This window comes from Amblyraja radiata, chromosome 21 (genome assembly GCF_010909765.2).
Source record: "Amblyraja radiata isolate CabotCenter1 chromosome 21, sAmbRad1.1.pri, whole genome shotgun sequence".
NCBI classification, from domain to species: Eukaryota; Metazoa; Chordata; class Chondrichthyes; order Rajiformes; family Rajidae; genus Amblyraja; species Amblyraja radiata.
The window spans coordinates 10,736,695-10,758,115 of record NC_045976.1 but is presented as its reverse complement, the minus strand read 5'-3'; the positions used below and the strand labels follow the sequence as shown (position 1 = coordinate 10,758,115).

The 21,421-nt window shown below is 41.1% G+C and overlaps 1 protein-coding gene across 3 annotated transcripts in view; it reads left to right on the top strand.

The window, feature by feature from the left end:
- Positions 1–3,778: 3,778 nt before the first annotated feature.
- aebp2 (AE binding protein 2) overlaps positions 3,779–21,421 on the top strand; it is a 75,191-nt gene continuing 57,548 nt past the window's right edge. For 2 of the 3 annotated variants that reach the window (XM_033039497.1, XM_033039496.1), the window contains exon 1: positions 3,779–4,440. In XM_033039497.1, coding sequence (XP_032895388.1) covers positions 3,836–4,440 — 605 coding nt within the window. In that variant the 5' untranslated portion in view covers positions 3,779–3,835. The remainder of the gene's footprint in view (positions 4,441–21,421) is intronic. The other variant, XM_033039498.1, reaches the window with a different exon arrangement.

Below are 21,421 nucleotides of genomic sequence, written 5' to 3'. Positions count from 1 at the left end.
CCATATTAAAAAGGAAAAGATTAGTGAAGCCAAATGTAGGTCCCTTACAATCAGACTGGTGAATTTATAATGGGAAACAAGGAAATGGCAGAACAGTTAATGAGTACTTTGTTTGTGTCTTCCTTAGTGCAGACAGAATCAATCTCCCAGAAATACGAGGGGATTGAGGATCTAGTGGGAGGGATGAACTGAAGGGAATCCACATTAGTCAGGAAATGGTGTTAGTTGAACTGTTGGGACTGAAGGCAGATAAATCCCCAGGGCGTGATGGTCTGCATCTCAGAGTACTCAAGGAGGTGGCCCTGAAAATCGTGGATGCATTGGTGATCATTTTCCAATGTTCTCTCAACTCTGGATCAGTTCCTATGGACTGGAGGGTAGCCAATGTAACTCCACTTTTTAAGAAAGGAGGGAGAGAAAAAATGGGGAATTATAGACCAGTTAGCCTACATCGGTAGTGGGGAAGATGCTTGAGTTGATTATTAAAAATGTTATAGCAGCACATTTGGAAAGCAGTGACAGGATCGGTCAAAGTCAGCATGGATTTATGAAGGGGAAATCATGCTTGACTAATCTTCTGGAATTTTTTGAGGATGTAACAAGTAGAATGGATACGGGAGAGCCAGTGGATATGGTGTATCTGGACTTTCAAAAAGCCTTTGACAAGGTCCCACACAAGAGATTAGTGTGCAAAATTAGAGCACATGGTATTGGGGGTAAGGTATTGACACGGAGAGAACTGGTTGACAGATAAGAAGCAAAGAGTAGGAATTAACGGGTCCTTTTCAGAATGGCAGGCAGTGACTAATGAGGTGCCGCAAGGCTCGGTGTTGGAACTCCAGTTATTTACAATATATATTAACGATTTAGACGAGGGAATTAAATGTGATATCTCCAAGTTTACAGATGACACAAAGCTGGGTGGCAGTGTGAGCTGCGATGAGGATGCTGTGAGGCTGCAGCGTTAATTGGATAGGTTGGGTGAGTGGGCAGTTGCAGTATAATGTAGACAAATGTGAGGTTATCCACTTTGGTGGCAAGAACAGGAAGGCAGATTATTATCTGAATGGTGTCAGATTATCCGGTGGCGCTGTTACTGGCTGCCTCCGCCTTCAGTCTGATATCTTTTTTATTTTTTGTTATGTTTAAAGTATGTTTTTGTTTTTTTTGTTGTTGTTTTATGTGGGGGGAAGAGGGTATGGGAAGCGAGAAACCGTCCTTCAGTCGCTTCCTGGAGAGGATGCGCCTATTATTCGAGTCGCGTCCTCGCCCCCCCCCCCCCCCCCCCCGGCCTACCTACTGGGGTTTCATAATTCCCGGCGAAAGGGCCTGAACATCGGGCCACCCATAGCGGCGACTACGGGGTGCTCGGGTGGCCCCGACCACGGCTGCACATCTGGGAAGATCAGTGAGGAGGTTGACTGAACTTTGGTTCCTTCCCTCACAGTGAGGAACTTTGGTGCTGCTGTGGGGATGTTTGTGTCGTGGACTTCTGTGTTTTGTGCTTCTTTATTTGTATGACTGTAAGGGAAATAGCATTTTGTTGTCTCTTAATTGAGAAAATGACAATAAATTGAATCCAATCCAATTAGGAAAAGGAGAGCTGCAACGAGACCTGGGTGTGCTTGTACATCAGTCATTGAAAGTAAGCATGCAGGTACAGCAGGCAGTGAAAAAAGCTAATGGCATGCTAGCCTTCATTGCGAGAGGCTTTGTGCTTAGGAAAAAAGAGGTGAGACCGCACCTGGAGTATTGTGTGCAATTTTGGTCTCCTAATTTGAGGAAGGACATTATTGCTATTGAGGGAGTGCAGCGTAGGTTCACCAGGTTAATTCCCGAGATGGTGGGACTGACATATGAGAATGGGTCGACTGGGCTTGTATTCACTGGAATTTAGAAGGATGAGAGGGTATCATATAGAAACATATACAATTCTTAAAGGATTGGACAGGCTAGATGCAGGAAAAATGTTCCTGATGTTGGGTGAGTCCAGAACCAGGGTTCACAGTTTAAGAATAAGGGATAGGCCATTTAGGACTGAGATGAGGAAAAATGTCTTCAAGCAGAGAGTCATGAATCTGTGGAATTCTCTGCCACAAAAGACAGTGGAGGCCAATTAACTGGACGTTTTCAAGAGAGAGTTAGATTTAATTCTCAGGGCTAAAGGAATCAAGGGATATGGGAAAAAAGCAGGAATGGGGTACTGATTTTAGATGATCAGCAATGATCATATTGAATGACAGTGCTGGCTCAAAAGGCCAAATGGCCTACTCCTACACCTATTTTTCTATGTTTCTCTCCTGGAGGCGCCGACATACACCTTGGAAGCGACAGCAGGTGAGAGGGGAGGGAGTCCCATGGTGACCGAGCACTTTAGCCTGTGGCGGCGGCCTGAATAAAGCACTATCGCCAGGAGCTACAACGTGAACCGCAACAACAGTCGTTTCACCAGACCGTACGGTGAATGAAGAGGGATCGTTGGACCACATTGCGTGTCGGGAGTGGGCTTGGAAGACATGGCTCTAAATAGCCAGGGAGATGGTGGGAGCCTGGTATGTGTCAATAGGCGATTTCATTGACATACAGTTTACATTAGATATTTGTTTTATTTAAATTTCCGGCACTCCATGGTGCTTTAAAGACATGGAGGAGAGTCCTTAGTGGGCCTGGGATGTATTTTCATTTCATTGGTCTAGCAAAGCAGATCATCCAGAAAGGCTCTGGAACTGAGTGTGCTGGAAAATCGATGTTCAACCTGAACTTACTTCCCTAAAGAATTCCAACAGATTTGTCAGGCAAGGTCTTCCCTCCATCTCCAGAGATGATGCCTGACCCGTGTCTATCTTCGGTTTAAACCAGCATCTGTTCTGTTCTGTCATTTGACAGATGAGGTCAAGGAAAGAGCGTTCATGTCGCGGCTGCTTCCACCAATCTTTCCACCACTACGCCCAAGAAGCACAAGCGCAAGACGCCATTGTCTGCAGATGCCGTGAAGTGTGTTTAGCTCTGGCTGAACAATCTCTAATCTTGTGATGTGGACTCGATAAGAATTTGACCAAAGTCATTTTATTGATCAATTGAAAGATACACCATGGAAACAGGCCCTTGTTTCAACGAATGCAATCAATCTGGCGTGCACAAACAAATAAGATCAAATAGAACAAGTTGTCCTACAACTTTAGGCTGTGCACGCCATACGCAAGAAGATGAAGAAGGCCCTTCGGCCCAGAGTCCAGCGATCACCCGTTCACATTAGTTCAACCCACTTACTCATCCACATTCACAGAAGGCCAATTCCTACGATTTGTGGGGAAACCCCCGGAGAAAACCCACGGGGAGAATGTGCAAACTCCACACACAGATATAGCACCCGAGGTAGGTCAGGATCTGTGGGGTTTTGAGGCAGGTGCTCTACCCGCTCCGCCCGAAATGTCAGCTATTCCTTCTCTCCAGAGATGCTGCCTGCTGTCCCGCTGAGTTACTCCAGCACTTTTGTGTCTATCTTCGGTGTAAACCAGCATCTGCAGTTGCTTCCCACACGCAGTTCCTTGGCCGCTGGCCGTCTGATGGCGATGGTGAGCGGCATCTCTCCTCCCCTGCTGCCGCTGCTGAGGTCGCGGCCGCGCGCCAGTGGTCACACACACACACGCGCGTTTACCGTTAACGGCTGCCGGCGCAGGCGCAGTAGCGCTCCCTCGCTGCCCGCCCGCCGCGGAGAGCTGCGCGCGCCGCCGGGTCACGTGACCCCCCCATCCCTCCTCCCCCATCTCCTCCCCCTCCCCCTCCCCCCTCCTCCTCCCCTCCCCGGGCCGGGGCTGAGAAGCCGCGCCGAGAAATGGCCGCAGCCGCCGCTGCTCCCTCAGTCGCTACCGCCGCCGTGGCCGCCTCTCCTTCCCCCTGCGCCTCCGCCTCTCCGCCGCCGGGAGACGGCGTGGAGAGCGAGCAGCAAGCGGCGATCACGGCGGCCGCCCTGCTGCTGAACGGCGCGGTGGCGGTAACGGGCGGCAAGAACGGGCGCTCGGAAGGCAAGAGCGGTGGCGGAGCAGCAGGAGGAGGCGGCCGTGCTCAGGCCTCGAAGCAGCAGCAGCAACGGCGGCGAGACGCCGACGAGGTGGAAGACGAAGAGGAAGGCGACCTCGAGGAGGAGGACGAAGAGGAGGACGACGATGAGGAGGAGGAAGAAGAGGACGAGGAGGAAGGCAGTGACCCCAGCTGCACCGGGCAGCCGGCGTCCCAGGACGCTCACCGGCCCCCGGGCCCCCCACAGCAGCAGCAGCAGCAGCAGCAGCAGGCGGCCAAGAGCGGGGCCCTGGCCGGCGGGCAGCAGCAGCAGCAGCTGCAGCTGCAGCGAGGCCGGGACGAGGCTCCCGGCAACAGGCGGCAGAGTCTGGAGAACTCGTCGGACGGGGAGCCGCTCAGCCGCATGGACTCAGAGGACAGGTGAGATATCTGTGGGATCTGGGGTGGTGGGTGCCTTGGGTCTGGGACCCGTGGTAGTGGGTGGCCGGGGTCTCTAGGACCTGGGATAGTGAGTACCCGGGGTAGTGGATGCCTGTGGGACCTGGGGTGGTGGGTGCCCAGTGTCTGTGGGATCTGAGGTGGTGGGGATCGGAGGTGGTTGGGAACTGGGTGGTTGGGATAGTACTGTATAGTATATAGTTATTACAACTTAAATTTGGCATGATACTGGCTTTGAGAATTGTGAGCTGAATATTGTAGCTGATTGAGCCATTTAGAGAAAGTTTTCATCTAATGTGCGAATATATTCTTGAAATCAGTTATTTGCAGTGACCTGGGAGTATGGAGGGGGAACAACTTTGTTTGGAGTTAGATGGTGTACAACATGAATCATAAGTTTGTGTAGCTTTTACGTTTTCCCTTTTTTCATGCTTAGTTCAGAGTTTGCCCCATCTTTTGAAGTTCAAGCTGCAGATTTATGGGCATTTCTAGGGCATTGGGTGCCAGGCTATATGGTGGTTGGGTGCCAGGGCTCTGTGCGGAGACTTGGGGTGGTGATGCTGGGGATTCTTTGTGTGGGGGTTGGGTGGCAAGAACCGAGTGTGCAGAGAAGCCAAGCACATCGGCCTGGGTAGATCTCCCTGTCAGATTCTGCTCTTGAAGAAGGGTCCTGACCCTGCTCAAGATTACTGCATCTGTAATTCCTTATATTTCCAACATGTCCTCTGCCCATTCCCTTCCCCAGATGCAGCTGAGTTGCTCCAGCTACTTGTTTTGTATTACTCTGAATGGGAGGAAATCTGTGTCTGTGGAGGGAATGGACAGATGACGTTATGGGTCGGAGCCCTTCGATTTTGCTCTACTACGAAAGTCCCTTGTTTTTTTCTGTCTACCTGTAGGATTTTGAAATAGATTTGAAGCTTGACTTTAGATCCTCTGGTTTACGTTAGTGAATTGTGTATTTGGCATTCGCGCTTTGAGATGTCATTTTCACATCTTAAGAGATGACGCTTTCGATGTTAAATGGAAATTCCCTAGTTTATACAACCGCAACGTCTAATGTATTGATGATAACAGTTAATCTCAGCATCCAGTAAATGGAAGTGGTGGGGGAAGGGGTGGTGGATGCATTCCTATGGATAATGGGACCCTAGACTTTTTAAAATGCTGGTGTGATTGGTGCAGAGTGCTTGTCTTATGGTTATCCTCTCTGTGCTCATGAAGATCAATATTCTGCAAAGCAAGTGTAGTTTCAGGCATTGGTGGTGTCTGGAGTTAGACTTGGATCCTAAAATAGCATTTAGTGGACTTTTTGTCACTTTTCAGTTTGGAGTTTTTCTGCTTTGCATTTTGAACATGAAACCAATTGTGTGTCAGTTTGGCACAGATGATGGAACTTGCATCTGGCTCAAGGTAATAGTTTAAATGCCAGTCTAGTACCTAGGCATGTAATCTAATTTGACATCAGTATTGAGGGAGTGCTGTATTATTAGAACTGCTGTCTTTCAGATGGGACCCAGAACAAAGGCATAAAAGATACACTCTTTGGGACGGGATGTGGGACTTCACCCTTTTTCGAATTAAGGATCATCCCCCAGCTGGCAGTTAATAATTTTAACTGATCGCTTAATATCTATTTCATTCACTATTTAAGTAACTGTGTTATAAAAGTAATGTGCAGATTGTGAAGTGTGATGAGATGTAACTAACATCAACTTTGTGGTTTGGGAGTAGATTGAGAGAAATGGGTCCGAAACAAAGCGTTCTGGGGATTTGGCATGGTAGCAATTTACGTATTATCACCAACTTTGGGAACAAGAAGCAGATTATGCAAATAATAGTAAAATCTAATAGACAAGCTTGTATTTATGTTCATTCACTAAAAACATACCTAGATTTTGCACTCTAGACAAAAAAGTTTTTTTTACATCTTGTGACTTGTAATTAGGGGTCTGATCATCAATGGTGATTATTGCAGGCAAAAAGAGAAACTTTTTTTTCAGTGTGAAGTTTAATCAAATTTAAAACTTTATAGCTTTAGGGTGGCACAGCGGGTAGAGTAGCTGCTTTACAGTGCTTGCAGCGCTGGAGTTCGATCCTGACTACGGGTGCTGTCTGTACGGAGTTTGTACGTTTTCCCCATGACAGCGTGGATTTTCTCTGATCTTCGGTTTCCTCCCACACTCCAAAGACGTACATGTTTGTAGGTTAATTGGCTTATTGTAAATGTAAAAATTGTCCCTTGTGTGTATAGGATAGTGTTAATGTGCGGGGATCGCCGGTCAGCATGGACTTGTTTCTGTGCTCTATATCTAAACTAAACCAAACTTTCTACATTTTGCTGATCTTGCTTGAACAGCAAGATGTTTGAATGTTTGAATTTTAAAGGCTGTTTAATAGCAAAGAATTTTGGATCATAAATAACATTTTAATTTAAATGAAAACCATTTTTATCTCGCTCATTAAGTTGAGTATCTACACTCTGCATTTGTGGTGGGGGTGGCGGTGTGAAGTAACAATTTGCAATCATTTTTGGCACGTGTATAATGTAGTTGCCAGCTAATGACTTGGCTACCAGTGCAAAAGTCTTTTATATTTGCAAAAATCTTGTACACTTTTGAGTGAGACATATCTGTATCTCACTGAAATGAATAATGGCAAGAAAAAACATTAATTTGTGGATAGTGCTACATAGTTTAGTTATTACATCTTAATTTTAACATGATACTGGCTTTGAGAATTATGAACTGACTCATGTGGTTGATTGGGACTTTTAGAGAAAGGTTCCGTCTAATGTCGAAATATATTCTTTAAATCAGTGTTATACTTGCAGTGACCTGGGGAAACAACTTTGTGTAGGGTTAAATGGTGTAAAACATGAATTGTAAGTTTGTGGTGTTTTTATAATTGTCACTTAGTTTAGTTTAGAGATACAGCACAGGCCCTTAGGCCCACTGGGTCCGCGGCGACCAGCGATCCCCGCACATTAACACTGTCCTCCACCCTTGAGGGACTATTTTTACATTTACTAAGCCAATTAACCTACATACCCATATGTCTTTGGAATATGGGAGGAGACCAAAGATCTCGGAGAAAACGCATGCATGTCATGGGGAAAACGTACAAACTCCGTAGCACCTGTGGTCGGGATCGAACCCGGGTCTCCGGCGCTGCATTCGCTGTAAGACAGCAACTTTACCGCAACGCCACCGTGACTGCCTCATGTTGTTTCTTTCTCCTTTAAAATACCTTGTCCAGTGTTTGCCACATCCTTTGAAGTTGAAGGTACAAATCTGTGGGCATATCTAGGTCGCCGTGCATCTTTCACTTTATCATTTCCATTGTCCATCATTAATCAGTTGTTACAAATATTCATGTCGACTTTTTGTGAAATATTTTCTGAAAATAGGTTACTATACTCTCATGCCACTTTGATCTTTGCAGTGCCTTCTTGCTTAGTTTTTCAGAGAGCAATGATCTTGAACATTGTGGTTCATGCTCGTTATTGGATACAAGTCCTGAGTTATGACAGATAAGTATTAGAAAACCAGTCCGATTGTATTTTGTGTATTCAGAATTGGGGGAAGCCCACAAGAAAGCAAGTAATAAACCATGTGGTAGCATCACCTCTGGATTCTTATTTTATGAAGGGTCAGGCCTTTCAGAAAAGTGTACTTAAATAAGAATAGATTTATGAATAAAATTTATGAATAAACAAGAATAGATTTATGAATAAAATGGATACAAAAGATTCTGAGCCATTCTTTTATGCACATATTTAGGGAAACTTTTTTGGTTAATGAGTTATACCATCATGTACTGTGCCTTTTTAATGTTATCTGTTGCAAATGCAGATTGAGAAATGAATTTGGACATATTGATTTAATAAGTGTACATATTTTAAAACAGCAACAGTGTAGACATACTTCATTTAATTGTGGTCTTTCAGAACAATCTGGTAATTTATTGGGACCAAGTTTCATTTTTTTTTTTTAAATGCTAACTTAATGTATCAAAGAAAAGAGACTAGTTAAAACTCAACTGATCTGGAAATATTTTATGGGTTGATTGTATATGCTCTTGTATTTTTGAATTAGCTTTTGTACCAGTGCAACTACTACTTTTCTAAGACTAGGTATGACAAACAAAATTTAGTGTTGTATTTGAAGTTCGACAGTCACCGTCCCATATTATCTAGAACCTTCAGTGCTGACTGTAACCACAGTTTAGTTTAACATGATGCATTGATATAAATTATTCATTCGCTATATTAATCATGTAATTGTTACAAATAATTTCCCTTTGCAATTACTGTTAACCTTTTTAATGTTGTAGACTATTTCACTTGAATGTGTCAAATGTTTCCTACGTCAATACAGTAATTTTGTTCCCTTTAGAAATGATTATAAAAAATCCTTATTCAACAGAATTGGAGCAAACAAAAAGCTAGATGTTACAATGATCAGAGTAAACTTCATTGTTTTACCATCTAAGGGGGATGGTGGGGGAGGGAATGTATCGAAGAGTGAGTTTCAGAAACCACCGTAATATGTTTGCCCGGATTCAAATTCAAAGATTTCATCTGTTAAAAAATGGGAAAGAACCCAACAATTCTGTAATAATTATAAATAGAAGCATACATTGTATGTTCAAAATTAATCTTGTCCCTGTTGCCATAAATTATATGAACGTTTAAGTAATAGAGGCAAAGACATAATTGAAAGATTACGTTTGCATTTTTTGTGTTCTGTATTTTTAATATAAGACAATAATTGGAATAGGAAGAGAGGATAGTGCAACAACTTTGAGAATAACATTTGTATAGAAGCCAATATACGACAGAAAATGGATACTGCTTTTAAAATCTTGGCTCCTTATTTTGGGAAAGGTGGTTTCAAATAGTGTCTAACCGTTATGTAGGAAGGAAATTCAGATGCTGGTTTACACCGAAGATACATACAAAATGCTGGAGTAACGCAGCGGGGTAAGCAGCATCTCTGGAGAGAATGAATGGGTGACATTTCTGGTCTGAAGAAGGGTCTCAACCCGAAACGTCACATATTCCTTCACTCCTGGGATGCTTCCTCCTGCTGAGTTCTTCCAGCATTATGTGTCTATCTCTGTTATCCTATTGTGTTTGTTAACTATCCAGAATACTGTCATTAACATACAAATAAGTTTTTAAACTCAACAATGCAAATGTTCATAACACCCAAGATACCCAGTTGGAATTTCAGTGCTTTTGTGATTATCATTTACAGCCTCTACATAATGGCTTTCCATCAGGAACGTATTGCTAGTAATTTTTATATACATAGCTTTTGAAAATTTGAATTAACAATCTTTATTTGGACCATTTAACGTGTCAGTAATTTGGACCTGTCTGTTATACTCAAAATAATGAGTGGTTTACTTCAAGTTCTTAATGCATCTTTTGAAATTGCTTGGTTAAAAGCATATGATCACCAGTTTTCCATGCACTTGTTGCTGTCTCCACAACATTTGTATCCTGGGAGCTGCTCATGCAGAAAAAGCCCGACCACTATTGAACCACAAGACCACTGACTTTGTTGCAAGAGATGTCTATGATTTTTAATAAACTAATAGATGTAATGCAGTGAAGTGGTTTATGGAACAAATATAAGATGTTTAAGGGTCTTTGACCTCAAATGTTAACTCTGTTCTTTGTCACCTGATGAGAGAGACCTGGAATGTCTCCAGCAATTTTCATTTTAATTTCAGATTTATACGTTTTGATTTTGCTCCCTCCCCCCTTGTGGTTTAGAAGTAGCTATGTCATTTGTTTTTCATCCGCTGTTTTTTACCATTTTGATTTCCTAATCTCATAATCCCAGTCAAATATAATAAATAATCTTCTGGTGGTTGGTTATACTAGACTGAAACAGATAACATGCATCTTATGACAAGGAATTCATGAACAAAGCAAACGCACTTCCCAGATTTCAGGGCAGTCAATGATTTTCAAAGTGGCAATGAGGTATGGTCTATCTTTCCCTGTAGAAATTGGCAATTTACTCTTGTTCTCGGCCCAGACTTTTAAGAGTATAATTTGAAATCCGTTAATTCTGAATTATTGATGTTTTTAAAGTTTATTGTGGATAACAGGTGATTTAAATGGCAAGTTGAGGCTCGAGTTTCAAATCTGACACCTAGCTATTTAAAACAAAACTGGTTAGCCGAAGGTCTAAAAACATCAGAATGTGTATGTGTCGCTTGGATATGGGCTTGAAAGAAACTTCATTGTTAGGGATGGTGCTATATGTGTTTGTGATTTGTATCTCTCTTTCTTAGTCAATCATATTTCTGATTTTATCAGTTTTGTATTATGGTCTGTTGCTTGATTTTTTTTCTTTTTCCTACTTTTTCATTCTTGGAGTCATTTACCCATAACTGTTTATTCTCAAAAGAACTGAATTATTTTATAATTGTTGATAATAGAACATTTTGACTCCACAGGGCTGTGCAAATGAACCATAAGTGAGTACTGCAAAAATTGACATGAAACCTGGCATAATTTTAGTTGTCTCATTGTTCGTCTATTAGAAACTTGCATTTTGAAGATGGATGGGGATGATATAAGCATAGGTCATCCAGGAGGAATTCACCCATTATATATAATGTTATTATAAGATTCGTGTTTTCATCTGAAAGGTCCTTGATTGGCCCGTAGCCATATTTTGTTCATTCGGTTCAGCTGGTACAGTTCCTAGCGCAAAGTTTCATTATTCAGCCTCACTGTCATTTTGTTTTATAAGTTTTTGTCTTGATACCCTATTCTGTTATATTCATTGACTTGCTTTTTATCCATCCTGCCATCGTCAATGTTTTTTTTCCTTTGGAATACAGTCTTGAAGATTACAGTTTTAGCTTTAAAATAAGATGCTTTGGTTTTACTTTTAACATTTTTTATCATAATACACACACACACACACACACACACACACACACACACGCACACTTATCATAATACATACACACACACACATATATATATATGTGATGCCTTTTAAATTGGAATTGCTTTGACATGAATAGTTTTCCAAGCCTAAAATTGCCATGGGTGGATGCAATAATGTGTTTAGTGGGATCTTTCAAAACTTGTAAAGTGATGATCTTCTATCATATCAACGTTACAACATTATTCATTACAGGTTTAAGGTGCATGGCAATTCATTTGCCCATGACTGTAAGAAATTCACATTGTGTTTTTTGATTTTGTGTCTTTGGAGCGATTTCTATCTTTAATTTGTGTATTGATGATGTCCTTATTATTTATTTTTCTCCGACTATATGTTTTTTTTCTCTTCTGTTAACTTTTGTAAGGTGTCCTTGAGACTTTGAAAGGCGCCCGAAAATAAAATTTATTATTATTATTATTATTATTAATAGTGAACAGAGCCCAGTCCATCAAGCAAAGCAGCTCCACCGCACATTGACTTCATGCTGCCTCAGGAAAGCAACCTATAAAATCAAGGACCGCTCGCACCCTGATCGTTCTCTTTTTCCCCTCTCCCATCAGGCAGGAGATACAAAAGCTTGTAATCGCGACCTACCAAATTCAAGAACAGCTTCTTCCCCATTGTTATTAGACTTTTGATTGGACCTCGTCTATGCTAAGGAAGAGTTCCTGATCTTTGAATTTACCTAGTTCTTGCACTTATTTGAACCTCACTTTCTCTGTAGCTGTAATAGTATAGTCTACATTCTGATTTACCTGGGTAGCAAGCAAAACAACGTTTATGACTATCTTGGTACACATGACAACAATAATAAAAATCCCATACCAATGCAGTTTTAGGTTCTGTTTTTTTTTATGTCTTAAGGCTGCACAGAATGGCAGGACAAAAGTCCTTTTGCTGCACTGGTATTTGTTTGGGTCTGTTTTTCAGCTGTAGTTTTGTTTCTGGTCTTTAATTGAAGGAGGAAGTGGGTCACAGTCTGTTTTTTTTTTTTAGTGTGCTATGCTAGGGCTATGATTTGTCTGCCCATCGGACCATGCTTGTTTCTACAAAAAACCTTTTGAAAGTCGTATTCTTTCTTCAGTCCAAATGATTTGTTTAACATAACATGCCTCTAAGAGCATCTAGTGGTGCTCAACTGAATTGAGCACCTTTGTTTCTAAAGATTTGAAAACAGTGTCTAAAAATTTGGAGTGTCATGGTTTTAAATTACATTCTTTATAGTCTCATTCTAATGTTGGCTTGTAAAAAAAAAATGGGCACAATGTTTGTTAGTCCGCATTTTAAAGTGTTGTAGCGGCAATTAGAAAATTCTTGTTTTTAAAGGATTTAATCCTATGGTCATGAATAGTCAAGCTTGTGCATTCTAAATTTACATGTGCGCTCAATATCCAAGAAATAAGTTTTATTCTTTGATTATCTTGCAACAGATTTAGCAAGTTTCAATTACCATGGTTGAGAAAAGCCCTATTACAATGTGTCCTTTCTTCATCCAGTCTGGTCTGGGTTTTATTGGATGGTTAGCTTTTCAAAACAACTGGTCAGGAATAGAACGTAAAACATTACTCGTGAATATTCACAAGTTGGAGAACATCAGTTAGTAAAAGAAAACGGGTTCTTATTTTTAAAATAATGGATGCATTGGAATAATATTTGGACAAGGAAAGAAAAAGATGGCTCAAATTTGTTTAGTGCATTTAGTGCAAGGAGGTTTCTATGAGCAGCTGGTAATAAGTACGAGTTGCTAATTGTGCGATGGAAGCTTGGGGATTTGAAGGAGGATTACCATGTCATTTTGCTCGACAATATAATGCCAGGAGTGTTAGATCTTCAGTAAATCTCCAGTTTGTAACAGCATAGATTTTTTTTGTGGAAAATTTGTTTGAAAAACATAAAATGGGTGGACTGTGTAAAGGATTCTGCAATGTTTGTGTTATATTACATGCTTAGCACTCTCCAACATTGGGACATTAAGTTTCAGTCCAACGCTATGAAAAATGATAGTTTTGGACAGTGCTGCTGTGTTTTGTGAAGGTATTTTAGACAAAGTCTTATTTTCCTGCTTGGGTAGTCTAGCAGGAGATTCCATAATATTCCTTAAGGAGTAAGGTGTGCCATTAAAAGCCTGCCAAGCTTGTTTCTCAAACAACACAAAGTTTGTTAATGAGGGTAATAAAAACAATGTTTGAAATGCATATTTAGGCATCTTCTAATGCGAGGCCAGTTCTGAGACATTAAAGGCGGATTGAGTTATGTGGGGTGTGTGACAGTTCGCAATGTGAAATGTTAATCTATAAGCCTATTGCTTTAAATCTTTAATATATTATATTTGGGCAAGTCGTATCATACATAAGTATATAAGGAAGTGCAGAAGATGAAAACGTGTAAAATATAGAGTTATGGTGACAAGTGCAAAATTGGAAAAAGAACAAAGGTTGCAGTGAAGTAGAGTTTGTATTTATCCTCAGCGTGTGGGAAGACCATTGAAAAGTCTGTTCTTGGAGAAGAAGCTGAACTTGAATCTGGGTGGTTGGTACATGCTTTCAAACTTGTATCTTCTGCCTAACAGAGGGAAGAAGTGATAAAGCTTTTCACTGTACCTCTGCACTCGTGACAATCAACTAAACTGAACTGAGAACGACCGGGATGGAGAAACTTAGCAGGTCAGACAGCATCTGCAAGTACAGGCAGGGCCTGTAACCGCTGGAGTTTAGAAGAATGAGGGGGGACCTCATTGAAACGTACCGAATATTGAAAGGCTTGGTTAGTATGGATGTGGAGAGGATGTTTACACTCGTGGGAGAATCTAGGACTAGAAGTCACAACCACTGAATTAAAGGACGTTCCTTTGGGAAGGAGATGAGAAAGAATTTCTTAAGTCAGAGGATGGTGAATCGGTGGAATTCTTTGCCACAGAAGGCTGTGGAGGCCGTCAATGGATATTTTTAAAGCAGAGATAGATCGATTCTAGATTAGTACGGGTGTCAGGGGTTATGGGGAGAAGGCAGGAGAATGGGGTTTCGAGGGAGAGATACATCAGCCATGATTGAATGGCGGAGTAGGGTTGATGGGCCGAATGGCCTAATTCTGTTCCTATTACTTATGACCTTATGACATGATCTGTGGAAAGAATGGACAGATGACATTTTGGTTCTGGACCCTTCTTCGAACTGATTGGGAAGGATGCTGGAAGATTGATTGGCAGATGGGTGGACAAAGCTAGAGATGAAAAGGAGTTAATGGGTAGCATGTAAGGAAAGAAGAGTTAAATGTAAAGCCAAAGGGGGATAGAGGGGTGGATAGAAGGGAAATACGGGACTCTGCTATGGGCCCTTCATAATGATTGGGACAAAGACCCGTCATTTATTTATTTGACTCTGTACTCCACAATTTGAGATTTGTAATAGAGAAAAAAATGAAATGTGGTTAACCTGCACATTGTCAGAATTTATTAAATGCCATTTTTATACATTTTGGTTTCACCATGTAGAAATTATAGCCGTGTTTACACATAGTCCCCCCCCCCCCCCATTTCAGGGCACCATAATGTTTGGGACACATGGCTTCACAGGCGTTTGTAATGTAACCTAGTCTTTCCTCCAATCTTTCCATCACCATTGGAAACTTTTATTGCTGTTTATCAACATGAGGTCAAAAGTTGTACCAATGAAAGTCAAAGAAGCCATTATGAGAGTGACAAAATAGAATAAAAAGAATAAAACTTAGAGACATCAGCCAAACCTTAGGCTTACCAAAATCAACTGTTTGGAACATCATTAAGAAGAGAGAGCACTGGTGAGCTTACTAATTGCAAAGGGACTGGCAAGCCAAGGAAGACCTTCACAGCTGATGACAGAAGAATTCTCTTTATAATAAAGAAAAATCCCCAAACACCTGTCCGGCAGATCAGAAACATTCTTCAGGAGTCAGATGTGGATTTATCGCTGACCACTGTCCAGAGAAGACTTAATGAACAGAAATACAGAGGCTACACTGCAAGACTGTTAACTGCAAAAATAGGATGGCTAGGTTACAGTTTGCAAAGAAGTACTTAAAAGAGCAACGACAGGTTCTGGAAAAAGGTCTTGTGGATAGATGAGATGAAAATTAACTTATGGTATATCAGAGTGATGGCAAGAGCAAAGTATGGAGGAGAGAAGGAACTGCCCAAGATCCAAAGCATACCACTTCATCTGTGAAACACGATGGTGGGGGTGTTATGGCCTGGGCATGTATGGCTGCTAAAGGTACTGGCTCACTTATCTTCATTGATTATGCAACTGCTGATGGTAGTAGCATAATGAATTCTGAAGTGTATAGACACATCCTATCTGCTCAAGTTCAGACAAATGCCTCAAAACTCATTGGCTGGCGGTTCATTGTACAGCAAGACAATGATCACAAACATACTGCTAAAGCAACAAAGGAGTTTTTCAAAGCTGAAAAATGGTCAATTCCTGTGTGGCCAAGTCAATCACCCGATCTGAACCCAATTGAGCATGCCTTTTATACGCTGAAGAGAAAACTGAAGGGGACTAGCCCCCAAAACAAGAAACCAAAATATATAAAAATGGCCTTTATTAAAATCTGACAAGGTGCACTTTACCACGTGACTTTTTTTAATATTACAAATCTCAAATTGTGGAGCAAGCAAGGTGGCTGGAAGGGAGTCTTGTGTGAAATGGGGGAGAAATGTGTCTACACCATGGTGAGCCATGCACAGGGCAGAGAGGGGATGTATTACTTGAAAGTAGAGAATTCAAGGTTCATGCCATTAGGTTGTAAGCTACCCAAGTGGAATGAGGTGCTGTTACTCCAATGGCTCCAGCAACAATGGACGCCATCGACAAAAAGATTGGTATGAGAATGGGTAAGCGAGTTAAAATGGTTAGCAACCAGGAGATCCACCAGGCCAAGTCAGACAGGGTGCTTGTGTTTGATGAAATGGTCACCTAGAACCAGCTTGGTGTCGCTGATGCAAAGAAGATCACATTGGGTGAACCAAATCCAGTAGACAAGGTTTGACGAATAGGGACATGTGTTGGGTCTCCTGCAGAGGGAAGTATTTGGGGGGCAGGGAAGGTTGGGAAGGAAAGGTTGAGGAAACCAAAGATTTGAGGGAGTGGTCTCCAGAAAGGGATGGAGATAGGAGGATGTGACTGGTGGTAGAATCACATTGGATGTGGGGAGGATATAATAGGAGTAATGCAGCATTGGCGTAACTGGGAGGTTGATGGGCAGTTTGTTTGTCAAAGACAGGTTTCATTTGGTGTATGCCTGCATGACTCAGTAAGCAAAGGTACACAAAATTGCTGGGGAAACTCAGCGGGTGCAGCAGCATCTATGGAGCGAAGGAAATAGGCGACGTTTCGGGCCGAAACCCTTCTTCAGACTGATGGGGGGTGGGGAAAGAAAGAAGGAAAAAGGGAGGAGGAGGAGGAGCCCGAGGGCGGGCGGATGGGAGGGTGGGAGGAGACAGCTAGAGGGTGAAGGAAGGGGAGGAGACAGCACAGGCTAGCCAAATTGGGGGAATTCAATGTTGATGCCATAAGGACGCAAGGACCCCAGACGGAATATGAGGTGCTGTTCCTCCAATTTCCGCTGTTGCTCACTCTGGCAATGGAGGAGACCCAGGACAGAGAGGTCGGATTGGGAATGGGAGGGGGAGTTGAAGTGCTGAGCTACAGGTCAGGTAGGTTATTGCGGACTGAGCGGAGGTGTTCGGCGAAACGGTCGCCCAACCTACGCTTGGTCTCACCGATGTAAATCAGCTGACATCTAGAGCAGCGGATGCAGTAGATGAGACTCAGTAAGCAGTTTGTTCAGTTCTCCTCAGAAACCTGATTTCCTAGTATTGTTCACTAGTAATGAAACAAGGTAGAGACCATCTTTCAAAGCTAAACACCTTGATCTATTTCATCAGAAGAAGCTCACTGGTTTAAACTTTGCATGTTTTTCTTTTTAAATTCCATAGTTTCCCACAATTACCACCAAACAATCCTGGCACAGAAAATGTATGATTTTTAAGCAATAATAAATTAAAAATTGTTAATCATATAAAACATTCCATATTTTAACCATTTCACTTAAACTTGATTGTAATGTATTCTTCTTGGCTTTAATGGAACAAGCTTCAATATAGTTTCTTCCATTTGACTAAAGCAATAACAGTAACAAGAAAAGAGCAAGCTCGGGAATGGAAAGAGTTTTCGACATGACAACAGTGAACAGAAGAGAAACTCTTTTCCCCTCTTCAGAGAAAATTATGGTGCAAGATCAGCAAACACTGCTCATCTCCTTGCGAGGCACTCTGATCCAAAAAGTGTGCAATATTCCTGTTTTGTTCTCCTTTTGTTTTCATCAACTCTCCCCAGATATCACCAATCACCTACACATTTGTGGGTTTTTATATTTGCTGATGGTACTAACAACCCACGGGTCTTTGGGATGTGGGGGGGAAAGCGGAATACTGAGGGGAAACCTGTGCAGTCACAGGGAAAATTTGCAAACTCCCCACATAATACATGTTCAGGATCGACATTGGTATCTGCAGTGGCGAAGTAGTGTCTCTCATAGCTGTGCCACTCTACCCTGTTTCTTTGTATGCAACCATTAAACTTGACACATATTAGCAAGATATAAAGCTACATGACAAATGTTTAAGTCCTCTATTACATTGTGCAAGGTTAGAACTGTTCTACTGAAATGTTGAAACTTTTGAGAGTGCTGTTTCGAATAGTAATTTTAAGGACTATGGAAAAATACAAGTTGAAACATGTTAATTTTATTTGAGCTAGTTGCTGCTATTTATAAATTATCAGATTTGAATATGCAAAAGAGTTTATGAATATTATTAAAGCAGTTCTTTTGAACCAACTGGTTTGATTAAAACAAGATTCTCACTTAACTTTTTAAATGCAAATATTGAAAAAAATATTAATGTCACTCGAAGAGTCACTATCTTTATGTTGCGGTCTAAATCTACAAGCTTTATTGAAGATTCTTTTGTATTACTAGGTTCCAGTAGTTCAATTAAATTTGATTTGTATTTTTCTTAGTATCAAATCAAATGTTCTGCCTCGATGCTTTTATTAGTGACTATATATAATGGAAAAACATGAGTGGTACTGAAAGTTTGAATAACTGAGTTTTTTTGATGCCGTATATAGTTCTCATAATTGTAGTGTAACAGTTTCAGAGGAAAAAGTCCAATGTCTGCAATGTAGTAGGTCTTCCTTGCTCATGGAAGGACCGTTCAGAAGCCTGATATCAGGAAAAGAAGCAATGGTGGTGCTTTCATGCTTCTGTATCATCTACCGACGGGAATGGGAAGAAGGAGGAATGTCAGCGCTGGAGCTCCAGTATGCTGGAGCATTTTCCCTTTTGGTTTTTTGTCTACTAGGGTAATACACAATTGTGATCCACTTGTAGTGTCACCAGAAAAATAACAGTACAGCAAATGTGGAAATTTGTTTGTTTAGTTCATGTGTCTGCAAGATTACATAATACAGATCCACCGCCGATTTTCGGCACCTTTGATTCAAGAGTCTTGATGGACTATCTGCTTTATTGGACCAGCAGAGGTCACTGTCTCAGGGAGGAGTCGAATAGTACAGTCCATCCTTGCTGCCGGGAGGCCGAGATACTGGCCTGCAAAGATAGTCTAGGAAGTGGACAAAAGGAGTGGATCTGCCAGTTCCGACTGGGTTGGCGTTCCAGAGCCCCAGTAGCAGGGGGGGCAAATTCGATCCACTGATTAGAAGTTCGGCCATGGAAGTCCAGATGAGACTGCCTCACCTAGCCTAGGCACCACAATTTGGGGGGGACACACCTGGGGAGAGATTTCGAGTGCACTCTCGTAATTTAGTCTGGATTAAAGGAGGTGCCAGACCAATGAGGGCAAGGTTTAGCCTCCTGGTATACAGTTTTTTTAAACAAAATATTATGTTGATATCTTTGGCAAATGCTTCTGAACCAGTTTGCAAGATGAAGGGAAGTTTGATGTAAAAAGGGTGATAACCGTACATTTTTAAATTGTAAAGATTACTTTTGCTTCAATTTTATTAGGTTCACAAGCTGTGCCATTTTTGTTTATCCCTGGCTTGTCTATTGTGTGTTTTAGTTGGGAACTGTTCCTCAATAACTAGTGAATATTAAACCTTCACAACCAAGAAATTAAAACCTCGGAATAAATGAAGAAAAACCACATACTGTATATGGGAGATAATAACGTTAGGGCCTTGCACATTCATTTGAAATATTCGAGAGCCTTTGAATATGGAATATAAGCATATCTGGATCAACGAGTAACTGGCCGTACCAGTGCCCATAGCAAAATATTTGAGAAATATTTTTTGTTCAGAGGATAATCCATCTTTACCATACTTAAAATTAAGACTATAAATAACAAATCTGAAATTTCTTAAACATCAACGCAATGCATTACCGTTCAAAATTGATTCATTTCATAGAACCTTTCAAATATTTGCATTTATTACACCTTGTAGCTGCAGCAAACTATTGTAAAATATCAATAGGCAGGCAGTAATTTTGTGATTAAAACATTGACAGAATAGACCTGAAGTCTGCAAAACATACTTTTAGGAAGGGTAATTAAAGCTGATTGATGGTTAGCATTTTGGGAAAACCTCTATAATTAGTTCATTCTCATCTCAGAGCTCTCTGTTCCAATTATTCAAACCAAATATTTGAAGTATCAAATGATATACACCCGAAAGTAAGCTGTGCAGTAGAAAATTGGAGCTCTTGAGATATTGGGTGTTGTATTGTCAGCAGTACAGTTAGTTTGCCGCACACAACTTGATCTGCTGTCTGGCTCTTCAGGCAACTGAATCATCCTACCATAACCAGAGAGCAGTGCTGAAGTACTATCTACCACTTTGATGACCCTCGGACTATCCTTGATCAGACTTGCTGGCTTTACCTTGCACTAAACGTTACTCCCTTATCATATATCTATACACTATAAATGAAGCGATTGTAATCATGCATTGTCTTTCCGCTGACTGGTCGGCACGCAACAAAATGTTTGAGAGGAATTTGGCGAATGGATGAGGATGTAGAATCAATTGAGTGAATAAATAAATAAATGACTGGACAGAATAGCTAGTCATATTCATACATTATCTCTTTGGACTTAGCAAGAACTTTGACAAAGGCTCTGTATGATGGGTTAGTCTGGAAGGTTAAATCACAAGGACTGACTCTACTTAACTAGCTGAACTAGAGAGCAGAAGTAGGTACATGTAAGAAATGTATTAAATAATAGTGGTCAATTTTATTGTTTAATATTAAACAAATCAAATTGGCAAAATTACTCTTGAGGGCGAGTTGAATCAATTTATTTTTGGTACAATGTTATAGAATTAACCTCATCCAGTTATTTACATGTCGTCGACCATAAGATTAGATTAATTAATGATTTTGTAGTAACAGTTCCCCAAAGCAAAATCATTGCATCAAGTTTCATATTTGATTTAAATGGAAATGCATTAGATAAACAGCAAATGTCTTTATTGCTGTAAAGGTAGGCAGGCAGTAGTGGAAATTAGATTTTAAAACTAACATATGAGAGAACAGATACTTGAGACTTCCCAATTGTGAAATGGACCACTCTATTAATGTGGTGATCTGCCTCTAGCTGACTAAGTCAAGGCTATCTTCAAGTTGAAAGAAAACTCGTATTGTCAAGCTTGGTGTAAACCAGCAGATGGGGATAAAGATTTGATGGTAAATGTGGATAGATCTGCATGAAATAAAAAGAGGAGTTTGGGCATACAAAGGAAAAGCTAAAACGTATGTGGATTCCTTAGAGAATGAGACTGGGAAAAAATGATTAAATACAAAATGGGTGAAACTTGGAAAAGGTTTTCTATTCATCTTCAGGTTTGAAGATATTTTTAAAACCTAGTACTAATAAATAATTGTTCAGCTGGAAGAGGCAGGGTGGGTTGAAGTAATCT